At 45.7% G+C, this 18,738-nt stretch overlaps 1 protein-coding gene across 1 annotated transcript in view; it reads left to right on the plus strand.

Moving 5' to 3' along the window:
• LOC309588996 (alpha-2-macroglobulin-like protein 1) overlaps window positions 1-14,919 on the plus strand; it is a gene marked incomplete at both ends in the record, with an annotated part of 31,023 nt that extends 16,104 nt beyond the window's left edge. The window contains 19 exons of the mRNA XM_082308831.1: window positions 145-247; window positions 793-901; window positions 996-1,221; window positions 1,427-1,553; window positions 1,697-1,818; window positions 1,995-2,046; window positions 2,368-2,451; window positions 3,026-3,202; window positions 4,452-4,533; window positions 4,631-4,787; window positions 6,248-6,322; window positions 7,090-7,243; window positions 9,566-9,747; window positions 10,164-10,379; window positions 11,615-11,736; window positions 12,502-12,592; window positions 13,256-13,324; window positions 13,578-13,680; window positions 14,873-14,919. Coding sequence (XP_082164957.1) covers window positions 145-247; window positions 793-901; window positions 996-1,221; window positions 1,427-1,553; window positions 1,697-1,818; window positions 1,995-2,046; window positions 2,368-2,451; window positions 3,026-3,202; window positions 4,452-4,533; window positions 4,631-4,787; window positions 6,248-6,322; window positions 7,090-7,243; window positions 9,566-9,747; window positions 10,164-10,379; window positions 11,615-11,736; window positions 12,502-12,592; window positions 13,256-13,324; window positions 13,578-13,680; window positions 14,873-14,919 — 2,298 coding nt within the window. The remainder of the gene's footprint in view (window positions 1-144; window positions 248-792; window positions 902-995; window positions 1,222-1,426; window positions 1,554-1,696; window positions 1,819-1,994; window positions 2,047-2,367; window positions 2,452-3,025; window positions 3,203-4,451; window positions 4,534-4,630; window positions 4,788-6,247; window positions 6,323-7,089; window positions 7,244-9,565; window positions 9,748-10,163; window positions 10,380-11,614; window positions 11,737-12,501; window positions 12,593-13,255; window positions 13,325-13,577; window positions 13,681-14,872) is intronic.
• Window positions 14,920-18,738: the final 3,819 nt, after the last annotated feature.

Here is an 18,738-nt window from a genome sequence, read left to right on the forward strand (position 1 = left end):
TATGTATATAAACAAACAGCATTTAAAAATGTTTCAGCTACTACCAGCCCCCTTAAGATACCTGTTGTCATGAGATATTTTCAATATTCCTCATTCCTTTTTATTTATCATTGATTTGCTTTACTCTCTTCACTGTTTTCCCAGAAATTGCGCATGAAAATATTAACCAATACTAGAATCAAGAAACCAGTTTCCTGTATGCTACCTGGCTTTGAGAAAAAGATGTATCTTAGAAAAGACAATATTGGTAAGGAACGGACATGTCCATCTCCTTGACTGAATGGGCTCTCTTCTCCCAGTTCTGGCCAGCCAGCAGTTGAGATAGCTGACTTCCATCCTACAGTGTTTCTTGTTTATGTATGGGAGGAACGAAGCTTGTGTCCAGTTCAATGGATTTATAAATCACAGATAAAAGCTCAGATCTCTGTGCTTTATTGGCTGTCCCTGTGTTCTACACTCTGCACAGAAAATGTAGTATGCTCTCCACCAGCACTTTCACAGGTTATTTAAAAGAGTGCAACTCCATTTGAGCATGCTGCCTGCCCCTGGATCCAGACCAAACTTGCTGGATCTATCAGACTGAGCCTCAGACATTGAACTCTGTCTCCCTAAAGCTGTGTTCCTCAAAGATACAGACACTGTGTCAGATTCTCACTGAAAATCCAACTCTGCCCACTCTTGTTCTGTGTCACAAAGCATTTATGGTTTGTGTTAGATTGCCTGTGAATGAAGAACTAATTTCACCTGGATCTACATATGCTGTTTTCTGAGGTATCACTTGCTTTTCTGCAGAAAATCATGTTGGCCGTAGCGATTCTGCACCTCACTCTGATAACATGAGGAAACCAAAACCACGGACACTTTTCCCAGAGACCTGGATTTGGGATTTGGTCTCTGTCGGGTTGGTAATAGCCTCTTACCTGCCTTCCCCAGAGAGACCCTGGAGACTTCTGACTGCTTCTGAGCAAGCTGTCCTCTCTCTCTTCCTGCTGTAGGGATGATGGGCAAGCATCTGTCCAAGTTGCTGTACCTGACACCATCACAGAATGGAACGCCAACACCTTCTGTGTTGCCGATACTGGCTTTGGGTTCTCTTCTCTGACCACTCTTAAGGTCTTCCAGCCTTTCTTTGTAGACCTGTCACTGCCATACTCTGTGATCCAAGGAGAGACTTTCAGCCTAAAAGCCACTGTCTTCAACTACCTTAAGGACTGTATCCAGGTGAGTATTCCCCCAATTACACACCTCTGTCAGAGCAAAAACTCGAGCCTAAAGGGAAGCTATGAGCTTCTCAGGAGCCGTAGATACTGGCATCTGGGCCACAAAGCACAGCCTTGCACTTCATGACCCATGGTGTTTGCTCCTTTGTGCAGTGCTTGGTACTAACACTATGCTAATGTGTGCTTGTACACCCCACCACACCCAGGTGCGCACCACTCTCACAGAGACCCCAGAACTAAAGGTGGATGTCTGTCCAGACTGCTCGTTCACCAGCTGCCTCTGTGCCAACGAAGCAAAAACCTTTGAGTGGAACGTGACAGCTACCAGGCTGGGTGAGGTTGAGCAGAGGGATGTGTTGAGGCAGCTAGCGGGAGGAGGGATGGAATTTGCCTGCCTCTGCATGTCCGGTCCTGATGCTCGTACATGCAGCTGTCTGCTGCAAGTGCTCAGCGATGTGCCTCTGTGCTCCTTGCAGGCAAAGTGAATGTCACCGTGAGCAGCGTGGCAGAAGATTCACACGATCTGTGTGATAACAGGATTGCTGTGACACCTTTGCAAGGGGAGAGAGACACAGTGATAAAACCTCTGCTTGTGAAGGTTAGTCAGAACTCAGGGTGGAGAACACCTGGGAACAGTGAGTTGTCCCCTAAGGCAGTTCGCAAGATGATAAGAGGAAGTTTAGCCCCCTCTTCTTGGAAGCAGACAGGCCTGCTGAGGCATGGTGACTTCCTTTCCTGCCTTCCCTATCTGAAATACCCTTTCTCCATCCGCAGCCAGGAGGTGTCCTACAAGAGAAGACCCAAAATGCCTTTCTCTGTGCTGCAGGTACGGGACAAAAATCCCTGACTGCTATTGATCATGAGAGTAGGATGGAAGGGACAGGGCTACTGCAAATACACAGAGGTGGGGGGAATCTGTCAGAGAGCAAGTGCTGGTAGCACCATCCCTGCCTGGGAGAACAACCACTATAGTTTGTCCATGTCTGTCTTCTACCTGGCAAAGTTTCCTGTATTGAGGCAGTCGTTTGCAAGTCTCGGCTGCTGTGACTCAACATCACACTGAGCCCCACCTGGGTCTCCTTGGGATGTTACACCTCTGTATGATACTTCTTCCACAGAATAAATTTCTGGGTTCTGCCTTCCTCAGATAACACTGTCTCTGAAGAGTTCTCCCTGATGCTACCTGCAGAAGTGCTGGAGGGATCTGGCCGAGCCACTTTCTCTGTAATTGGTGAGAAAGGCTTTCCCTGCTCTTGGGTCCCCAGGGGGAAGAGTTTGCACAATGCTTTGGCCTTAATGACGCATTGATCCAGTTCCTCATGAGATAAACTGTCAGGGGCATGATGTTGGCCTCAGAAATGCAGATCAAGTAATCTTTTTCAGTATTTATTCCTCTCATAAGGAATGATCCTGGGTGATCCCCAAGTGGTGGAGTATCTTCTCTGACGTCTGTCCCTGCCATTCACCTAAGTGAACCAAAACCACCCCTGCAGATTTCCATGTAGTTTGCCTCTATAATTCTTTTCCCTCCTTAATACCCACTCAGGAATGACAGCTCTCTTCACCTTTCTTCAGATCCCCTCATCTTCGCATTCTGTCCCTCCTCCCAGAACCGTGACATCTGGCCTTTCTGTGCTGGCCTAATCTAGGAGGGGTCAGCAGAAATCTTAATCATCTCCATTCAATGTGGGGCTGGCTCTTTTCCAGGATCCCAGTAGAGCTTAGAGAAGGCAGCAGTCCCTTCATTTCATACTGCTGAATATCTGTGGTTTTCCTTTCTCCTGCCGCTCCACCTCAAACTTAAGGGGACATCATGGGCCCAGCACTTCAAAATTTAGACCGGCTGCTAGAGATGCCCTTTGGCTGTGGTGAACAGAACATGGTTCAGTTTGCACCAAACATCTTCATACTCCAGTACCTGAATAAGACTAAACAACTGGACCCAGAAATTGAAGATAAAGCACTGACATTCCTGAGAACAGGTAAACATTGTCCTTCTTCCTTCTGCTGCAAAATGAAGGTGCTATAAATCAAGAGAGCGGGGCACTGATCTGGTGGGGAGGTGCAGGGCAGGAGTGGGAGCACTGCCAGAGCTGTGACAAAGGAAGATATGACAGAGAATAAGGGAAATGTCTCATGGAAGGAAAAGCACATTTCTGAAGAAGCAGGACTTCTGTCTCTGCCTGTTATTGAGGTACTAAGCCTGCTTTTCTGAGAAGGGTGTGGGTAATTAACAATCTTCATCATTACGTGATGCTTGTGGTTTGTTCCCTTATCAGTCCAAGGCAGATTGAAGTCCCCTGTGGAAACAGGGCATCAGCTGCTATTAATTGGAATAAAAAGTGGCCTTTTGGGGTAGATAGGAGTTTGGTAGCTTAGTGTTTCCCGATGTTTTAGGGCATGTATTGTGAAGGCATGTCAGCTCTGTCCAATATAATCTGAATTTAATACAGTGCCAGTGTCTGTGTCTCATTTTGCAATATGTGCCTCAAATTCCAGCCTGTTGGTCTCCTTATCCTGCTATGCTGTAAGTTCAGCAGCCTCCCATGGATAGGATTTTACTCCCTCTCCTTCCTCCTTTCTCTCTTGTACTGTGAGTTAGGACAGATATCTGGGAGAGGGGGGCACACCCAAGCGAATGGCGGCAGCAGAGGGGTGAAGTAGAGGGTAAACTGTGAGGCTGTGTGGAGGAAGAGCCAACAGATGCGGACAGCACTCTGCCCTCAGAGCTTAAAGGCTTGTCGCTTTCTGTATGTCCCATAAAAAGTGCTTTCCTGAGTCCCCACAGGGCTAGCAGAAGTGCTGAAAAGCAAACAGGATTTCATATTGGTCCCCTCTAGGAAAAACCTTTCTCCTCACTCCTACAGCTCGTTTTATTGACAGCAAGGTGCCCATGAAGGTTCCCTGGGGCGCGCGGAGACATGAGGTGGGCGAGCATGTCACTGTTCTGCAAACAAGCCAGGCAGATACCCACAGTACTTGCACGTAGCAGCTCCAGTAACGCAGGGCAGCCGCATGGCACACTTCAGTGATGCTGTGCAACTGCTTCTTGTCACGCTGATGCTGTGGGATGCACAGGGAATTGTGAGGTGGTAGCTTTGCCTCAATGTCTCTGACTGTAGGACCTGGTGAAGTCTCTTGCTGTGAAGCCTTCCTCCCACAGCAAGGATACAGTTTGCGATGCTACAGGCCCTCACACAAAGAGTTGTGTCCTGGCACTTGTCTTCATAGGTTACCAGCGCCAGCTGCTCTACAAACATGATGATGGCTCCTACAGCGCCTTTGGGAAAGCTGACAAGCAGGGCAACACATGGTGAGTGACCAGAGTTGGTACTGTCATCCCAAACCTATTGTCCTTGCTTGTTCAGCTCCTGGCTGTGACATGGGATTCCTTTGTGCTCTGCCCGCAGGCTGACAGCTTTTGTTGCCAGGTCCTTTGGGCAAGCCAGCTCTCACATTTACATCAATAAGGATCATGTGCACAATGCTCTGCTCTGGCTGCAGAAGCACCAGCTGCCCAGTGGCTGCTTCCAGAGCGTGGGGAAGCTTTTTAATAATGACTTGAAGGTATGGCTGCCAGACCTGGGAGTGGGAGTGGGAGGAACACAATGTGGGGCACAGGGTTGCTTCCTCAGGATCTTCCACTGTACACAGTAGCACGAAGTAGTACTGTGTACACTGTACACAGTAGCACAAAGCAATATCCCCATGGCCTAGCACAGCCAAGGCAGCTTCCCAGAGCAGAATGAAAAAGCATGGCTTAAAACAGCAGGCATTTCCTCTATGTGAGGTTTTAATATCTGCTAGGCTTTCTTCATTTTTACTCTAGCCAAAAGGCACCATGGCTAATTGTGCCAAGGTACTTCAAGGGCACGGGGATAAATATTTTTATATTTTAGTGCTTGTCTAGAATACCCTGACTGGATTCTTCCTCTTCTCATGTCTTATGATGCACAATACTCTCCAGATAGGCCTGACTATGTGCTCTAATATGGGATTATCTGAAGACACAGTTGTCCCTCCACCGCCCAAAAAGTATGACTTCTCCTGGAGCCTGGCATCCCCAAAATGATCCCTGCAGTGTAGCTGGAAATGCACCAAACTCTTGGTGAACGTGCCCTAGTGCTCAGGTACCAAACAGTGTACGTGCAGTATGTCAGTACTTGAGTTCCTTGTCTTTGTAAAAGTGAGAATAATCGAAACTGGTCAGATTGCAAAGTTGCCCATATTAAATACAAGGCAGGTTTATAAAAGAAAACAGGCTGCTATTTTAGCAAATCAAAGAGTTACACTTTTTTTCTTAAAATTTGGATGCAGTATAAAATAAAACCAGTGTGTACATGTAGACTGTTCATCCTTGTCTGACTTTCATTAATTTCTCATCTTGGGCTTTCTATTTGAACAGAACTTTTTGGAATAGGTTTTGTGTCCGTCCCCCCCACCCGCCCCTTACACTTCAAAGTTTCTGCTATTCAGTGTGAACGATGCTTCTCAGCATCTCAGCCCAAATCTCCCTCCTCATTTTAGATGTAGTCTTGTCTCATATCTGAAGATGCAAACAGAGCTTCCCCAAGAATGAATGTCCTCTGATGGGAAAAGAGGCTCCTGCAAGCCTGTTTACCCATATTAACCTGTAGCTTCTCACAGTCAGCTAAATTGTATATAAACTTGCATTGCTTCTTACATGCAAATCCTGCATCACAAAAACTTTATTCAAGTGTCCAGTTGTAACATATTTAATAAAAGAAATAGCTTAACAGTTTGCTTCATGCCCTTCTATGAGAAGGCACACCTAGGCTGTATGCACAATATGTCTCTGAGGCTGCCCTCAACACCAGACTTTCGTGATATTCAGTAAGTGAGCCTGGAGTGCTTTCCTTCAGTCCCCACATGTCCAAGAATTTCTAGAGGCATGCTACTGTACTCCCTCAGACACACCATCCATAGGCAGTTTCAGTGGTTATACAGTGACAGGCAAGCAACGGTTGCTTTTGTCCCTTTCTGATGTTTGTCTGTGTGACTTGCAGGGTGGTGTGGACGATACAATCTCATTAACAGCCTATATCACTGCTGCACTGGTGGAGCTCCATCTGGAGAAGAATGTAAGTCACATCCGAACTCTTGCAGGGCTTAGGAGCATGCTCCACCCTTCATTTCTCCCCAGGTCTGTGGTTTCAGGGAGTACCCAGTTTGAGTTGGTGAAAGGTCATGTCTCGCCTTTGTACACAGTAAGCTCAATAGGAATTTTTTAACTTGGTAAGGAGTTCTTAATATAAATGGCCTGATTTGCAGCAAAGCAGAACATTCCCAACTGATCGCAGAGGAAACAATTGTCTCTGAAAATGGCTCAGGGCTTGCAGGGAGAGGCAATAGTTCTCATTAAACTGACCAATATAGCTAAAGGAGAAAACAAAAATCAGCTTTCAGGTATGCAACACTCCCCACCTCTTCAGACCTGAAATAAAAGCAGTGATCTTCAAGCCAAGTGTAGACTGTTCTAGCCACGATGGGCTGACATTCTAGCCTTACTGGTTCAGTTCTGAAAACAACGTCATACCCCCTTGGGAGCCGAGACCCACAGCATGCAGGTCTGACAGTTCTGAGCCAGCGTGTTACCAGACACTTCCTATAGCTGGATTCTCCAGTGTATTAACAATCCCCTGTCCCAGAGATACGTCCAGTCGCATCTTTGTTTTCAGCCCACAGTGAGTGATGCTTTTTCCACTCTACTTCACGTTCCACAGCCCTGAGAGAGATGCTAGCACTGAAATACACCAAGGATGTAGCTGGGATGCTTGAGGGTTGGGGACAGATGTTCACAGCAAAAAGCGGTCAGAGGAAATTCACTGGGTTTGGATTCCTTTCTCAGGACACCATGCTGGATAATGCCTTACATTGCCTCAAGAATGTAACACTTGATAAGACAAGCCTTTATGTCAAGGCCTTGATGGCTTATGTCTTCACACTGAGCAAGGACACGCAGATGAGAGAGCAGCTCCTGGATATGCTAGAGAAGGAAACTGGTAGGTTGTTGTTTAAAAGATTTGGGGTTCTAGAGATAATGACTGTGTTTAAGGCCTGATATCTATAGGATTTAATTGCAGTGGTTTGGGAAATTTAACTATTCTCAGATTGGCTTTTGTGTCAGAAAATGGTAATTTATTGAAGTTGTGAAAGTCTCTAGTTTTCTCAGACCCAGGAAACAATTTCTAATCAAAAGCAGCAGAGGTGATCCATGCTTAATTTTTGTGGTCAAAGTATTCACTTGAGTTTTGGTGCTTCTGTCATTCTTCAGCAATTCATACATAGTACAAGAGAACTTGCAGAGGAAATTTGCTTTGCCATGTCTATTCAGCTGCTGGTCAGGGCATTTACTTGCAGAATTCAAACCTTTTGGCTGCTTCCCCATTGCTGCTCTACTCAGCTCAGGGCCCTTGGGTGGATGCATCTTTATTGCTGTGCTGCTGAGCTCAGTTCTTCCTTTTCTCTTTAACTTGGAAAAAACTGGACTTCTGTCCTGAAGGAGGATGCCAGGTGGGGGTTTCAAAGCACCAAAGTCTATGGTTAAACAGTTGGTAATAATATTACTTGATTTGGCTTAATTAAGTAAGTTCCTCCCCACATCTGTTCATCTGGCAGTATGGTGAAGTAGACTGGGGACTGAAAAATAACACAGAACTAAAAAGGGAGAGAGGATTTTTCAGCCTGACCAGCTACCAGTGCAGAGTGCAGTTCACTGCACAGCCACTCAAGCTGCCCAGCTGGCTTCACAGGGTGGCTAGTGGGCGAACTGGAAGGAGTAGAATTGCACACACTGAGTGCAACACTTTTTCAGAGCTGCCTCTGAGATAGTACATATGGAAAAAGTGACTGGAGCACACCCTCACTGGTGTCCCGTCAGTCTGATGCTTCTCACTTACCAAGCACTTTGGAAAATGTCCCCTTAAGGCCCTAGGACATGGAGCACTACAAACTGCCTATGGGTGAAGTGATAGTTTTCTCTGGCTCTTGCTTCCACTGATAATAGTTAGCAATGACTTGGCAAGAGCAATAGAATTGTAAGTGAGGGGAAGGTGTTGTCCCACATGTTTAAATGTGTCTGTGTTTTGCCTGCTGAGTCTGAAGATGTGACTGCAGCCGCCATCAGCAGCCAGTTTGCCTGCGGGAGAATCTCTGCCCGAGAGGATTATCTTCTGCTGGCTAGAGACACCTTTTGTGGCCTGGTGGCTGGGATTCTGTTAGCCTCACTAACAGGTTTACAGTCAGATCTCAATCAGGAGTTTGGTGCTTTTTAAAGAACCAAGGTTAATCTTTAGGTCATCTGTAGCTGCATCTCCAAGACACCTTCTACCACTTTGTGAAAAAATTATTCTGCCTATGTCAGCTTGGAAGTAACAAATCACAAATCCCTCATGCAAAAACCTTCCATTCTGATAAACATAATGAAGTAATATCAGTCCATAGAGTCCCTGAGCTAAATTCTAGAGTCTTGATGCTGCTTTTATGCAAACAAGTGATTTTGTGATTCTTATTTCAAAAGTGAAGGTTTGTTCTGAAAACTGACTTTGAATTTAAAAGCATTTCAGGTTTTCACATTTTTACCATTGTAGAAGATGTCTACACTGGCACAATTAAGCTAAATTCTTAGCAGAATTTTGGTTAAACCCCTACTATCACTACAGCAAAACATTCAACCAGACTCAGATGCATTCAGTGCCTGTGAGCTTGGACCACAGGTGGGAGCCCAGCTCTAGTTTAAATTGTCCTAGCCTATGCACTGCATATTGATGCCAACAAAATAAGTTGGGTAGTCTTGCTCCTCTGGTAGCCTGCCAGCAATTCTCCTTCAAAGGGTGACCAATTCTTGTATAATAGATACAACTGACTGGAAATGAGTCCTAGAGCTTTTCAGCACAGGGAGCCCTGTTTGTTAGACTATTCTGGGTAAATGCAGAAACAGCAAAAATGCTGTAGCTTGGGGACGTAGCTATAAGTATACACAGAGCTGAATAAGACTAGGACTGTACTTTAAACAAAAAGCGTCTGTTCAGAGTCAATCAGTTTCTAAGGGAACTGTTTCCTAGAGGAACTGGTTGAGGATTTGGGGCCTGGATCTCTCTGTGCTTTCAAAGGAAGAAACGGAGCCTATCATAGATGGCTGGTCCTTCAGAGTACAAAAACAACAGGAGGGATTGGCTTCTGCACTCTGAGGTGCCCCAGAAAGGCACATGCATTTCTGATGGTGCACAGGAAACTGCCAGTCCTCGAAGGGTACCAGGGCAGGAGAAGCTGATATTCATAGGGATCTACTGTTCTTCTCTTCCACATGTTTCTCCCCCCATCAGCAGAACTCCTGACATCACATTCCAGTAATGAAGAATCTTCTTCTATGATTGAGACAGTAGCCTACATCCTCCTGGCTCATGTCTCCAAATCAGACTTGGCACTCAATGAAGCCTCAGTGAGCAAGCTTGTGCACTGGCTCAGCGGACAAAGAAATGCCTTTGGTGGATTTGCTTCCACACAGGTAACAAGCCAGGAAATATCATGGGGGAAGGAGTGAGATACTGTGCCTGGAGTGATGTGCACATCTCTCATGTGCACATCACTCTAGATCCATCCTTTGCAGACAGGCATACATGAGCCCTGCTTGGGAAGGGGAATGCCATAGGCAAACTCTTTTTCTGTGTGGTGTAATTGGAATTACCCAGGGCCTGGGGCTGCTAACCCCAGGGCTCAGGTGCCACCCTTTCCAGGCAGCAGGGGTCATCCTGCTGCCTGTGGCATAGACCCTACTTATGCACTTAGTGGCATAGACCCTGCTTGTGTCAGAGGGTGAATCAGGGCCATGAGGAGTGTGGTTCTCCATGCAGTGCCTGCCCTAGTGTGCTGGATCTTGTACTGCATGGCTCCACAGCAAAGCGACTCTCTTTCTGCCTTCAGGACACAGTTGTTAGCCTTCAGGCCCTCGCTCAGTATGCAGCCCTGATTCCTCAGGAGATCAGAGATGTAAAGGTGACAGTGAAAGGCAAGGAGGCTTCTCCACTGGAGTTCCATGTGCACAGGAACAACAAGTTGGTCCTGCATCAGGCATCTCTCCTTGCAGTCCCAGGGATGTACACAGTGCAGGCGACTGGCAGTGGCTGCGTTTATGTACAGGTGAGTATATCTAAGGAACAGAGCTGTCAGGTTTTGCCACTGACTATTCAAGTGAGGTTTGGCTCTAAGCAGGCACTCAGATTCTGAGTAGGATTTGGCTTTCTAGGCAGAACCATGTGAAGCTTGAAGGAGCTCAGGTATACTCTGCTGATATGGTTTTATTGCAACCATCTATGGTATCTTCTTCTCAGAAATGTCTCAGCTTTGCTGTCCCATGCTACAGAGCCATGTCATTGTTAAGAGATCAGTAGATCTGAAGTCAGGAGTGATGAGATACAGAACAGTACCTGCTTCTATATCAAACATATGTTGCTGATGTCTCTGCTTCAGGAGGTGAGCACTGTATATCTTCTGACATAATATTCTTTGGGTTATTATCACATGCAGAGATGAGGAGTGATGTAGGACCAAGGTCGTCTTATCAACACAACTGGTCCATCAGGAGAATACATCTTATTTTTCTGGCAGCTTTGATAGTGGTCTGCTTATGAGCCATTCATGCAGCAAAGCACTCAAATCACTGCCTGTGAAAACCTCCCTCACTGGGTCACTTCTGTTCAGCCATATCTTATTATGCTCACAGACAATCTGCAAGCAGTGTATAGACAAGAGGACAAAATTATTTATTGTTAATGCATGTAGGAGGCAACTATGACTCATACTACTTGGCTACACTTGAATATAGTCAATAAGCATAAGACATCTGATGAGGACCTGCTGGCCAGGCAGTCGGTCACCAGGCAGGTGAAGGAAGATTGGCCTATGCTGCTCTTTGGAGGAGTGTGAGCATCCCTCTTGCTGAGCTGTCCTCTTCTGATTCTTTGCTCTTTCTTTCTTAAGGGTTTTTGTCAGTATTTTTCCTCTTGAGACCTAGAACTACTAACTGTTATCATGTCAACAGTTAGCAGTTACACTTCTTTCTCCTTGTGGGCAGGGTTTTAGCTAATGTACTTTCTCACACCTTAACAATATTATTTTTCAGTAAGAATGAGACAATGTTGTGCTGAATGAGGCCTTGGATCACAGATAGCTGAGCCTCCATGCTGAGGGTTACATTTGGCAGATGTATCTGATGCTATGTGTTAAACAGCACATGTCTGAACAAAAAGTACAGCTGGGGCCAACTGTGTTAGCCACTGGTTACCAATTTGTTAAAAGCTGGAGGCACAGGTAGTCCTTTAGCTCATACAGGGAAGCTCTGGGGCACTTCACAGAGATGTTTTCTCCCCCACCAGACCACTTTGTACTATAACACCCCACCACCAAAAACAGAAGAGGTCTTTGTCCTGGATGTGGAAACAGTACCAAGAGAATGTGATGGTGTCAGGAAACAGCTTGACATCCATGTGTCTGTCAGGTATGAGATCCCTTGATGCTCCTTCTTCAGTGGAAAGAGGTGGGAGCCCCAGTAGAAATGACCAGAACCCCATAAAAACCTCCTGTCTGTGGAGACAAAGATGCAGGGGAAGACTCTCTTCTTCTCCACAGATCCCAAAGAGATCATGAACTGAGAATTAAGGTCTGGAGAAGCATGGGAACACACTGGCAGTGGCTTGCAGAACCACAGCAACTATCTCCGTCAGCATGGAGCAGCTCAGCAGCCCCCAGAGCACTAGCACCTGTGGTGGCAGTGTTCCCAAGAGCCAGAACTCCTCCCTTGGGGGACACTTGGCAGCCTAGGCTGAACCAGCCCTGAGGTGCATTCTCCTGCAGTGTGAACCTCTGCTGGAACCAGACAGCAGAAACTCCAGCCCCTAACCACATTTCACTTGCCTGCATCTGTCTAGGATGAGTGTCTCGGTCCATATTCTCCATGCCCTACTGTGCTGAAAGAGAACAATGCTAACATTGCCACTGTCAACCTGTAACATCAAAGATCACTTCCACCTGTTGGAGAGGGCAGCATGATGATTAACCATAACCCATTGGCTGCACAATCTGTCTCCATATTGAGCAAGTAGATGGGGGTGATTTTTTGTCCCTTTCTCCCATCAGTTAGAAATGCTGCTGAGCTTTCACATCACTGTAGAGCAGTCCAGAGTTTGGAAGTGTTCATCAGTATCTCCTAGAAATGCTGTGATGCCTTCCACATCTAATGTGTTTCTCTCCTGCCTTTTTTCAGGTACGTAGGGGACCGTGAGACCAGTAACATGGCCCTGGTGGAGGTGGAGATGCTGTCAGGGTTCATTCCTGTGAGGAGTTCTGTGGAAGCGGTAAGACTTTTTTCTCTGGCCTTCCCTGAAGATACAAAAATCTGTTTTCCAGATGTAGCTCAGCCAGAAATATCCAAACATCTAAGAACCGCTGGAGAATGGTTCAACTAAGAAAGTGCAGATATAGTGGGCTATTTCACAAGGCAACTTTCCACTTGAAGAACTGATTGTGCAATTTTTCATGTTCAGTGGTGAGGATCACAAATGCAGTAAGAGGTTAGAGAGGAGCTGAAAAGCACTTAGTTAGAATCATCTGGGGTGCACTGAGACCCTCCGCTGTTGCCAGTGCCATTTGTAGGGATACTCCATAAAGCGGTGTTGAATCCCATGGAGTTGTTCAATGACATGCTCCAGGGTTCCAGGAGAGAGGCAGGAAGATCCATCATAGCCTTCTACTAACCATCTTTCCCTTTGCTACAAGTGCTGAAAGTAGGAATATGGCTCAAGGACACTTGTTCCAAATACGAAAAAATCTTTTCTAAGGCTTTGTGCACTTCCAGCAATCTCAATGTCTTTATAGCTGGGGAATGCAGGCCTTCTCCTGACTCGGTTAAGTGCTTTAGTCAGCAGTGGTTCACTGACAAATACCAAACTCGGTGTGAGACAACAGGGAAGGCCAATGAGCTGATGCTAACCAAGCTCATCTCTTGTCTTCATATACAGCTGGAGAAGATACCCCTGGTGAAAAAGACAGAGGTAAAACCAGACAAAGTCACAATCTACTTGGAAGAGGTAAGAGGAAGACCACAGGGAGCTGCCCATTCAAGTAGTAGCAACTGCAGTACTTTGCGTTGGGACTCTCAGAGATCAGAAATACACATCTCTAGGCTGGTCAAGTGGGCTAAAATTTTGGCAAAAGAGGAAGAGGGTGGAAGAATGTAGAAACAGAGAGAAAGAAATTTCTGATGCAGAGGGAATAAAGTTGGTATGTAGGTGACTTTGAGATGGCCAGTGCATTTCTGCTCACTTCTATTCTTCTCTCCAGCTGGATAAGACTTCTCTGAAGCTTAACATCTCAGTGGAACAAGATGTTGAAGTGCAGAACCTGAAAGCAGCAACAGTGCATGTCTATGACTACTATAAGCCAGGTGAGATTTCACTGACATAGGCAAAGAGTAACTATTAAACGCCCCCTCTCAGACACAGTTCTGTCTATGCCCCTTATTCCCTTATCTCCCCTAATCCAGTGCACTTCCTCCTGCAACTCCAAGCTTGGGTTTCCTCTGTACAAAACTTCTACATTCAAGTAGCAGAATCACTTGCTTTTCAGTTCTTGAGATGAGACTGCCTGACACCGTGATTGTGTTGTGGTGTGTATATGTTCAAAATGACTGTGTTTTTTTACTTCTTCTAGCTTCAAGCTATGTCCCTGTGGAAAGAAAGCTCCTCTGTCAATTTACTGTGTCTTCTCTAGCTCCTCAGCGCTCTTGAAAATACTTAGGCATTTATTTAAAATCAGCATTACCTATTGCCACCCTGATCCACCAGAAGGCAGAATTTAGTTCTATGCTTTTCATATATAGTGTAATAATCCTATCATCCATTGGGTGCTGCTGTGTCTCAGAGGATAATAGGAAAATATTTTCTTACCCTTTAAAGCTCTAAATGAACTCTCAGCACATGGAAGAGAGATCTTGGAGTCATTTTGAGTCTCTCTGATTATTCTGTGCTCAGCATGAGCCAAAACAGCAGATGGAACATTAAGAATTATTTTTAAAAAAAGAATTTGAGAACAAAATGGAAAATCTACCACTGGAGATTTAGAAAGCAGCACCACAGGCCTACATGTTGTATACTGAATTCCATTCTTGTTCCCCCTTCCACACCATGTCAAGAAGAGGAAGAGACTTCTTAATCCAGCCTTTACTGAGCTAAATACTGTCACCTAATATGCTCTCTCTTTGCTACTCCATCCTGTACAAGAATTTTTGTGCTTAGTACATACAATTTAAAAATTGTTATCCGACACGAAAATACTAATTATCAGTAAAAAAGCAAGGCTATCAGGGCACACTACTGAAAGGTTCTCTATTTACAAAAATGTCCTTGCATTAGAAGGTATCACGATGCATAAGAGGGTCTTTTACAGCTGTATGGGAGACATGTTGGGGAGACAGACTGTTGGTCTGACCCACTGTAGACATTTTTCTGTTCCTGCATTCACAGTCTGAAGAGTAAAAAATGAAGGTAGTGGGATGGTTGTGTTAAAGAGAAAGAAGCTTGGCATTACGTTACCATGCAGTTCTGCACCTCACCACCCTTTCTGTTTTGTTTCTACAGACGACCGCACAGCAAGAGAATATGTTTTCCCTTGCAGTTCAGGTTAGTGTTAACAGGCTTCCAAGGTGGGAACAGCTGAAACAGAGCAGAGGATGGTGGTAAGCAAGCAAAGCAAGCCACCTCTGCTCTGTACTTAATTCCATCATGTGCTGTAGAGCCTTCTTGGACTGCAGGTTGAATTGGGATCTACTGTACTAGTTGTGGGCAGAGTTTCTAGTCCAGGTACAATTTCAATGCAGACCAAGGCTTGAGCATACCATGGAAGGTTAAAAGGATCTATTTTTATTCCATTTCCATACACTCCTCATGTGCAGTCCTCACAGCATCACAAATCTGAATGCAGCTGGAAATGCCTGTGTCAGTGACAAAAATATGTTGCAACTCATCCCCTAAGATCTCTTAGTCCTTAGATAGCTTCCTAAAAATTTATCAGGCACTTTGCCTTTTCTTGCTCTTTCTTTCCACAGATGTCTCGAAGAAGGGTTCCTAGTAGAATGCCCTGGCTCTGCAACCAATAATATGAGTTTTCTGCTTCCATAAGGAAAACTTCATTGCTCTGGCTCTCCCCTTCCCTACTGTGTTGGACACACCCTATTTCTTTTGATCTATGCCCTAAGTTTCTATGTGAAACCTGGCTTGATACACAGCAGTTTGGGATCAAGTGAAATAAAGTATGTGGAACCTGGAAAGAAGGCAGTGACTTGGCAGTTGATGAAGTCTGCACAGATTTTAATGCCTGAAAAAGAGAGAAACATTACTTAGGTCATGGTTACATTCTTTGCTTTTGGTCACCATAGTGGCTTAAGTCTTTGTCTCCTACCCGAGTTCCATCTCTGGGCTACCTTCTCAACTGAGTTAACAAAACAGTTTGTCTGCAACCTAACTCCAAGCAAAAAAAGACATTTTTAACCCTGATCTGGTTCACTACATGGCCATGTGAATCATCTTTCTGTCACAACTGAAGAGCAGGAACAGGCAAGGGGAGGCTGAGGGAGAACTACTTTACCAGTTCTTCCAGACAGAAAAGGACTGTATAACAGTGCCTTATAATGGCAGGCTGTGAGACTGAAATAACACCCCCTCCAAATTCACCACATGTTGTGTGGCCTCTTGTTTGTTTCCATTTCTTATGTCTTATTTTAGAAACTCAGTAAGAGCATGATCCTGCAGATCTCACTTTTAGATCCCAGTTCCATTAGATCGAGGGCTGCAGGATTTTATTTCAGTGCCTACTGCTTTAAAAGCAAGTCTGCCAAGCCATACAAAAGAAGGGCTAGATCTGGATGTGTTTGTGGGGCTAGTTTTTATTGCCTGTGCTTTCTTTTTTGGAAGCAAACATTTGTAATCTCCTTTTAGTGATTCAGTTACCTTTCATAAAAAGAAATAGCAATATGAGACAGTGATGGATTCTGTGTGCATGCAGGACATGCAAAGCTAAAGCTGCTGTAGAACTTTAATGCAAACAGAAGACATCATTAACAGATGTTACCATGTAGTGAACTGTTCATGATCTTCCTGAGGCTATAGCAGTTTCACCTTCCTGATGACATGGCAAATGGGTATTGATGTCCCTACAGCTTCTTCTATACACCTGTCTTGCAGAAGGGGATCAAGCAGCTAGCTAAGACAACCTCAGAAAGCTAGCAGATGAAGATCATGTGTATATACTATGGATATAGGGTAGACTAACACTTGTGTAAATGACTGCTGGATTGTCACCATCTTGTAGTGCCGGGACTGGGGTAGTAGCTGAATGGCGTCATAGGTCCTGCACTGCAGGCGTGCTCCTGGAGCTGGGGCTAGAAAAGGATGCTCTTCCCTCAAGATACAGGCTGAGCAACAAATGATGCCCAGGAGATATGAGCCTGGAAGATGAAAAAAGGGCATACATGTCTGCAAGAGGCCAGGAGTTGCAGTAGAGCCCTTGGGGCTGACACAGTCTAACTAGGAGGAGTGGCCGAGGCAGGCAGAGACCTTTCAATCCACATCCCACCTGTAGGTTTGCTCCAGCTGTGGACCTGAACTCAGCTCGAGACAGCAGAAAAAAGATACTGCGATCCCGCGTGTGGTTGACTGTACCTGCAAATTCACCTCTTCTGTCTCCAGGGGGCTTGCCCACCATCTTCACTGCTGGTGCCTGAAAATCTCAGTGTGGGTGAATTCGCTCTGCACACACCAACTCCTTATTTACTGGGAAAACAGCCTTGGAATCCAAAAAGGATGAAAACTCATTATATAGCCTGGCTGTGAAAGAGGGTGATGGCAACGTCACAGGCTGAGAAAGAACAGGACATACATACCTTGATAATACTTTTAGGGCTCTGAACAGCGCCATACAAACCGAACCAAAAAAAATAAAAAAAAATCCAGCAGTGGAAATTCCCCTTACTTGGCTACAACTAACCAGCCCTGACCCAGGAACAAACCTCCTCCACTCACTTCTCTCCCTCTCCCTCCTTCTTGGAAGTGGGGATCCTGCAGCAGAGGGAGGAAATAAGAGAGAGGAGGAGAGGGGAACGTTGGCGACTTGGGTCAGGTGGGCTGTGTGGGGATGTAGGATGGGGAAGGGAGACAGGGCCCTCTTGGGTGAGTAGGGACATTGGGATGGAGCTCTAGGTGGTGGGGAACCCAGGGGCAAGGGAAGACCCTGCTTCCTCTACCTGCTGCCAATGTGGCTAGCCTCCTCCTCTCAAAGCCCTGGTTGCCAAGCTGCCCTAAGACCTCTGCCTGGTTTTAGTATCTGTGCCTTCACTACCACCCTCCACCCCCGCTTCCCCTAATCCCTTCCCTCCTGTTCTCACATACCTCATTTTCTCCTTCCCTCTATAATCTGCACCAAGATCCTCCCTCTCTCAGGGTTTCTCCTGCTCTGAGACCCGCTAACACTCCCACGAAGGCTCCGGTCCACCCCCTATTCCTGGGACACTCTCTCTTCGGCCAAGTACTGTTCCTTGTTAACCCCAACATGCAGCTGAGGGGCAATTATTCCTGGTTCTCTGCTTCCCCTTCACACTGACCTGCTCCTCCACTGCCCACACCATAACCCCACGTCCCAGTCCCCATTGCCCCCGTGGCCTGCCTAAACTGCTGCCAGAGCTGCTTGTCCCAAGCACTTTTGTTCCCAAAAAGGTCCCTGCCTCTTCCAAAATTCTCTGCCTGCCCAAGTGTTCTGTCCACTCCTGTGTTTTTTCTCTCTTCACTTTAATGGTTGCCAAATCTGTCTTTCCCTAGTTGACCTAACCCTCCTGTCTGCTGTATATGCCTCTTTCCTGTCTGTGCAAGACTCCTGCTTACTCTTCCTCTTTTCTTCTATTCTGCTTTTGTCTTCTCTTACTTAATTTATTACTTTGTATTTCTCCATGTCCCCGTTAGGCAAAGAAATTTTTCACACATAGTATACATTTCTGCAGTTGGTGTCCTTTTCATTGCCATCTCTCCCTCTGAATTGTAATGGTCCAGGCATCCCACATTAAACTATAAGTTCAGTCCTAATTACACCTTCTTTACTATCACCTTTTCTATCATGCGCCACTACTCAATGCTCATCTTTTCCTGTAAACAATCAGAAATTACTGTCTCTGTAGGCATGATTTGTGGTATCACTTTCCTTTCCCCCCTCTTCTTTTTCGAAAAAATGCAGAGTGACTGTAACAGGCCCTTCCTGTTTTCTTTGAAGATCATCATCTCCCTGTCTTGGACTCTGACTTACATGACCATTTCCCATAAAACTGAGTTCAGTTTTCCCATTTCAACTACCCATGCCCAGGCCTCCTGGATGGGTCATTCAACAACCTCAGTCACTGTGCTTGTTTAGGCTCTGGCAACACCCAGTCCCGTCCTGTTAAGACATTAACCCAGATGGCAAA

This window comes from Platalea leucorodia, assembly GCF_965183815.1.
Source record: "Platalea leucorodia genome assembly, chromosome: 4".
Classification (NCBI taxonomy): domain Eukaryota; kingdom Metazoa; phylum Chordata; class Aves; order Pelecaniformes; family Threskiornithidae; genus Platalea; species Platalea leucorodia.